At 37.4% G+C, this 5,982-nt stretch overlaps 1 protein-coding gene across 1 annotated transcript; it reads right to left on the bottom strand.

Moving 5' to 3' along the window:
- Positions 1–2,564: 2,564 nt before the first annotated feature.
- On the bottom strand, positions 2,565–3,176 carry LOC145992310 (protein CFDP2-like). The gene has a single exon (XM_083128693.1). It carries the CDS (start codon positions 3,174–3,176, stop codon positions 2,565–2,567), a length of 612 nt encoding a protein of 203 aa, XP_082984819.1.
- Positions 3,177–5,982: the final 2,806 nt, after the last annotated feature.

The raw sequence follows: 5,982 nt of genomic DNA, 5'->3' as shown, positions 1-5,982 counted from the left end.
ATATTTGAATACAATTCAATACAGTTAAGTTTTCTTTCTAATTTTCTTTCTTTCTTTCATTTCAATATTTCTATTTTTTTGTAATGGTTTAATGTTGTTTTCTAATTTTCATACACTAAAATTTCGATGTAAACATGGTTGAGTGGTATAAAAGGCTACAAAGCCTTAACTTCGCCAAGATAAACAAGGCGTAATAAATAAATAAATAGCCTATTTTGTTTAATTTTCATCTCCATTCCTATGTTTAAATATTAGTCCTTAAATTTGGATGACGTTGATCTCCGTGGCGGAGTTGTTAGCTTACTTACTTACTTACTCCGCGGCTCTACAGCCCATGCAGGGCCTTGGCCTCCTTGGTGATAGCTGCCCACTCATCCCGGTTCTTCGCTCTAGTTCTCCATTCGTTTGAGGTCTTCTTCTGCCTGGTCGAGCCATCTCTTCCTGGGTCAGACAAAACTCCTCTTGCCTTCCTGTTTCCCTTGGTAGATCTTATGTACCGCTCTGTTTGGTTGCATCCTTTCTACGTGTCCCAGCCAGCTAAGGCGTTTGGATCTTATTTCACTTGTTATACTTGGGTTCTGGTAAAGTGTTGCTACTTCTTCGTTTGTCCTAATTCTCCAGATGCATGTTCATTGATTGGTCCATATATCTTACGTAAAACGTTCCTCTCCCATATATCTAGCCTTTCTTCTTCCTTTCTTGTCAGACACCAGGTTTCCGACCCATACGTCACTATTGGTCTCATTATGGTTCTATACAGTCTTAGTTTCAGCTTTCAGTTCACTTGTGAGGATTTTAAAACATTTCCAAATTCATGGTAGCATCTGTTACCTGCTGTTATTCTTGTTTTTACCTCTTCGGTAATGTTATTATCTTTTGTTATTGTTGAACCTAGATATGTGAAATTTCCAACTCGTTCAAACTTTTATCTGTGTGTTTCGAACTCATTTATAGTTCGATATCTGATCTTGTTTCTTGTTGTTATCATGTATTTTTGTCTTATCCTGGTTTATTGCCAGTCCAATCTCATGTGCACCTTGTTGTAATTGTTTCAGGGCATCTTCTAGTGCTTTTGATGATCTGCTTAGTAAGGCAACGTCATCAGCAAATGCAAGGTAATGTATTGTCCTATTTAAGATGGTTCCTCCAGGATTTATTTCAATCTTTCTAATTACATGTTCCAAACTTATATTAAACAGCAGTGTGGAGAGGCTATCCCCTTGTCGTAGTCCTTTAAATTTCTTCGGATAGTTGGTTTTTGATTCTAATTTTGTATTTTGAATTTCTTAAGGTCATTTATGTCAATTTTACTAATTTTTCTGGGATATCCATATCTCTCATTATCTTATAGATTTTGTCTCTTTGTATACAGTCAAATGCTTGTTGAAAGTCAACATATAATTGATGTATGTTACTATTGTGTTCAAAACTTTTCTCTAATATCATTATTTATACAAAGATTTGGTCTATTTTTTATCTATTACTTCTGAATCCGCACTGGTAGTCCCCTGTCAGTGTTTCTATGTATGGTTCTAGTCTCTTTGCCAGATTTTTTGTAAATATTTTGTATGTCACGTTAAGGAGAGATATGCCCCTATAATTCTTACAACATGTCTTGTCATTTTTTTTGTGTATCGGACATATTATTGCTACCGTCCACTCCTTTGGCATTTCAGCTTTTTTCCAATTCTGTTTGATCAGCTCAAAGATTTGTTTCTTTACTTATCCTTCTCTACATTTGAGCATTTCAGGAGTAATTTGATCTTCTCCTGGTGCTTTGTTATTATTAAAGCTTTGTATGGCTTTTGTGACATCCATTAGTTCAGGCAAGTCTTGTTCTTCATCCCATTTTTGGTAATTTCTTACTTCTAATATCCTATTTTCATTTTCATCGAAGCCTAATATTCTTTAAAATATTCTGCCCATGTACTTATTATTTTCTTTTTATCTCCAATCAGATTTCCTTCTTTATCTCTGCACAAATTTGTTCGCAGTTGAAATCCTTTCTTATAGTTTGCTATTATTTGATACATATTCCTTATTTCTTTCTTATTATGTAGTTCATATAGTTCTATTAGGTTTTCTTTCTCCCACTGCCGTTTCTATCTTCTACATTCTCTTTTAGCTTCTCTTCTTTTCACTATCCAAATCTCTACACTTGCTCTGGTCTTTCTTTGGAGAACTTTATTTCTGGCTATGTTTCTTTCATCTAATGCTTTCTGGCAAATTTCGTCAAACCATTACTTTCTTTTAATTTTTCTCTTCCCATCCTATTGTATCTTCTGCCGTTTTCTGAATGTTTTCCTTTATTCTTTTGAATTTTTCTTCTATCGTTACGGGATTTTGTATATTTTCAAAATTTTGTTTCAATCTGGCTCTATATTCTCTTCTTTTTTCTGGATTTTTTATCAACAGTTTCACATTATATTTAGTCTGTCTAATCCCTTGTTCTTTCTTTGTGTTTGAGATCCGCTGTCTATATCTAATGGTTACAAGGTAATGATCGGAGTCCACATCTCTGTAGCTTCCTATATCTAATATATCACTGCCATGTCTTCTGTCTATTAATATATGTTTGTCATACCATCTGGAGACTGCCAGGTAGCTTTATGTATGCTTTTGTGTGGGAATGTCGTGCTACTCACAATCATATTTTTACTGGTAGCAAAATCTACTAGTTTATCTCTATTTTCATTACAGTGTAAGCTATGCTTCCCAATAGTTGGCTTATATACATCCTCTCTTCCTATCTTGGCATTGAAGTCTCCAAGAATTATTATAATATCATGTTTTGTTTGTTCATTATATATGCTTTCCAGCTGCTCATAAAAGTGGTTTTTGTCTTTTTCTTCTGCTTCCTCAGTTGGTGCATGTACAGTGATAAGTGTGATATTGAAGAGTTTTGCTTTTATTCTTAATTTGCATATATGTTCACTGATTGGTTCAAAATCTATGACAATCTGTTTAATTCTTTTTGTCACTAAAAAACCAGTTCCAAAGGTATTTTGACCATGTCCACTAAAGAATATTGTGTAGTCTCCCGTATCAATGATACCTCTTCCTTTCCATCTCATTTCTTGTAGTGCAATAACTTCGATCTTATATTGCTCCATTATTTGTTTGAGGTTATTCAATCCTCCTGCTTTATTAAGGGTTCTCACATTCCATGTTGCCATTTTCCAATCGTTTTTCCTTTTACATTGCCTGTGTCGTACCTTCATATCCATCCGGCTGCTATCACTTGGATTCGTAACAAGGATTTTTTCTGGGGTTGGACTGTTAATCCCACGCCCAACCTGGTAAGGGATTGCCTCTCACAGTTCCCATGATCGCTGATTTTCTGTGAGGGTTTTTTCCATTAGCCTTTGAAGATCCCTCTTCTGACTACAAGACAGTAGTTTGCTAGTTTTGGTCCGCCCCGGATCTATCCGGTACCTTCCATGTCTGGAAGGCCTTCCCTTATCCGCCACCTAGGGAGGCGCTTGAGAAGTCTTACATGCCGTGGTACTGACGATCAAGTGCCCTCCCCGATGGCGCAGTGGTAGCGTTGTTGCCTTGTAATCAAGGGGTCCCGGGTTCGATACCCGGTGGAGGCACAAGTGGTTCGGATCCCACTTTAAACTGTAGGTCCAGTCCCGATTAGCCTTACTGTGCATAAAGTGGACTTTAAACAAAAATTCAATCAATCAACTGACGATCAAGTGGGCCACTTGTTAGTTTGTTTACATATTTTCACATGACCATATCTTCGTTCCTATGTGCAGTAGATGCATGAGACCAACGGCGTTGTGTTTCTCTGCGTGTGCTCTTTTATATTATGCATGTTACTGAATATCGTTCAATTTAAAAAAATATGACTTTGCTCCAGATGCCCCATTTGTCGATATTTTTCGACCCACCCCATACCTCCGATTTACGAGCCCTATTGGATATTTTTGTTTCCCGCACACCTCACATCGCTACTGTTTCTGGTTTCTTCGCTATTTCAGGTGGTACTTTTAGGTTCCTCACGCGGTATATATTAGGTTATGGCTCATATTTTATATAGTTAAGTTATTTTTACATGTTATTGCCATATTTCAGAACATTTCTCAACATATGCTCCATATTCGGGCAATAAATATAAGGTATGCCCAAATGAAAAGGAGACTTAGGTTATATCTAAAGAATATTATATTACAGAATATTTGCATGACATAATATGTGAAGTACAATTAATGTGTTACATGATACCTACACATAATTGACATTGATATTGATGCACTCATTCCAGCGCATGCGAAGTGAGTGGATGGCTTCAGTGTAGAAACTCCTGGGTTGCTTACGGATCCAGTTTTGCAATTCTGCAATTTTTGGTCACAAGTGAATCGTTGACCTTTGAGTGGTTGTTCTAATGGGCCGAAGATATGGAAGTCACATTGGGAGATATTGGGGCTGCACGGAGGATGTGTAAGGACATGACATTGAAATGTTCTTAGCAGGTCGAGAGTCTTATTGACCACATGTGGCCTAGCGTTGTCCTGGAGAAGCAATGTGCGCTTGCCCGGGTTGTGGCACGTCCTTGGTGCTTTCGCGTAGCCCCACATAATAATGACACCAACTGAATATGGTGCAACGTGCGAGACACTGCTCTCCGTAAACGTCCTTCATCCTGCGATAAATTTGTGAAACATGCTCGCCTTGGAAATTGGATTACAGCTGTCTGCGCTGATCTGGAGGAATCCATAATGAACCCGTTCACGCAAAACAACTCTCCCCAACTGAGGAAACAACAGGCGAAGCCGTTCACTACACCTGCAAACTGGGACAAACACCACACCAGCTATCGGCAAACATATTTACTTTCTTCGATTAGATACAACGCCGCAATAACTAAGGTCTCCTTTTCATTTGGGCATACCTTATACATATCGCCGTGTGACCGAAAGAATTTGGTGAATTTCTTGCGTATAAATGGAATTTGAAATACACTCCCAATACTTATTGCGATATTGAATGCAGTTTTAGTCAATATAAATCCATCTTAAGACACAACAGAAAGATTTCACGTTCGAACACTTACAAAATTATGTTATTCATTGTTTTGGAGACAGAAAATGAAAACACATTTTGTGTTGTTTTACAATTAATTTCATTGTGCAAACTGTATTTCATATAGCTCATGCAGTGTCTTATATTATTAAAAAGGTAAATGTTTGTAATTTTAAGTCCAAATTTTACTCCATATATTGGTGAAAATAACTAAATATGTATCTACATATTTACCATATTTTTACTACATATAAATCCGTTCCCTGATGATAAGGCTAACCCTTCCCACATTTAATTCTGGAGGGGCAGTGCTCTCCGATTGCCTAATGGTAGCGTCGTCGCCTTTTAATCAAGGGGTCCCGGGATCGATAGCCGGTTGAGGCACATGGTGGTTCGGATCCCACTTTAAGCTGTATGTCCAGTTCCGATTACCTTTACTGTGCATAAAGTGGACTTAAAGCACCAACTCAATCAATCCAATTCTGGCAACTGAAAATCTACAGAAGAGGATACCGGCTGTGTTCGCGTCCCGAATTTCAAGCATTTTTTGCCTCCCTTTAAAATACAAATATATTGCCACCAAATAAATTCAGATACGCGTACCTTTGAAAAATGTGTAGGGCTCAAGTCCCCCTTTAACACCCCGTATAAGTCAGTGGAAACAACCTTCCACGCGCCTCCTCCTGAAAAAAGGAATGCTATATTTTCTGTCAACTGTCGATGAAATTGAGGTATTGCGTTTTGTTTTATATTTCACAAGTTAAGACCCAAAGACTCTTATAGATCATCTGAATGATTTACGTATCGGAATTATTTTTTGGTTCTGACTGCACTGAACGTAACAACTGTCTTAAATAGTCAGACAAGCATCCAGATTTGAAACCAGAGAATCTGTAATAGCATATTTCCATTCTTTGGAAAGAAACAAAAAAGTAAAAATATAACGTAGTT

The sequence above is a fragment of the Lepisma saccharinum genome, chromosome 9 (assembly GCF_977018435.1).
Source record: "Lepisma saccharinum chromosome 9, izLepSacc3.1, whole genome shotgun sequence".
NCBI classification, from domain to species: Eukaryota; Metazoa; Arthropoda; class Insecta; order Zygentoma; family Lepismatidae; genus Lepisma; species Lepisma saccharinum.
Note: the sequence above shows the minus strand (reverse complement) of the source record. Positions and strands in the feature narration are given on the sequence as shown.

Excerpts from the sequence above, each read along its gene's own strand:
- LOC145992310 (XM_083128693.1), bottom strand. The coding sequence starts at position 3,176 with ATGGCAACATGGAATGTGAGAACCCTTAATAAAGCAGGAGGATTGAAT.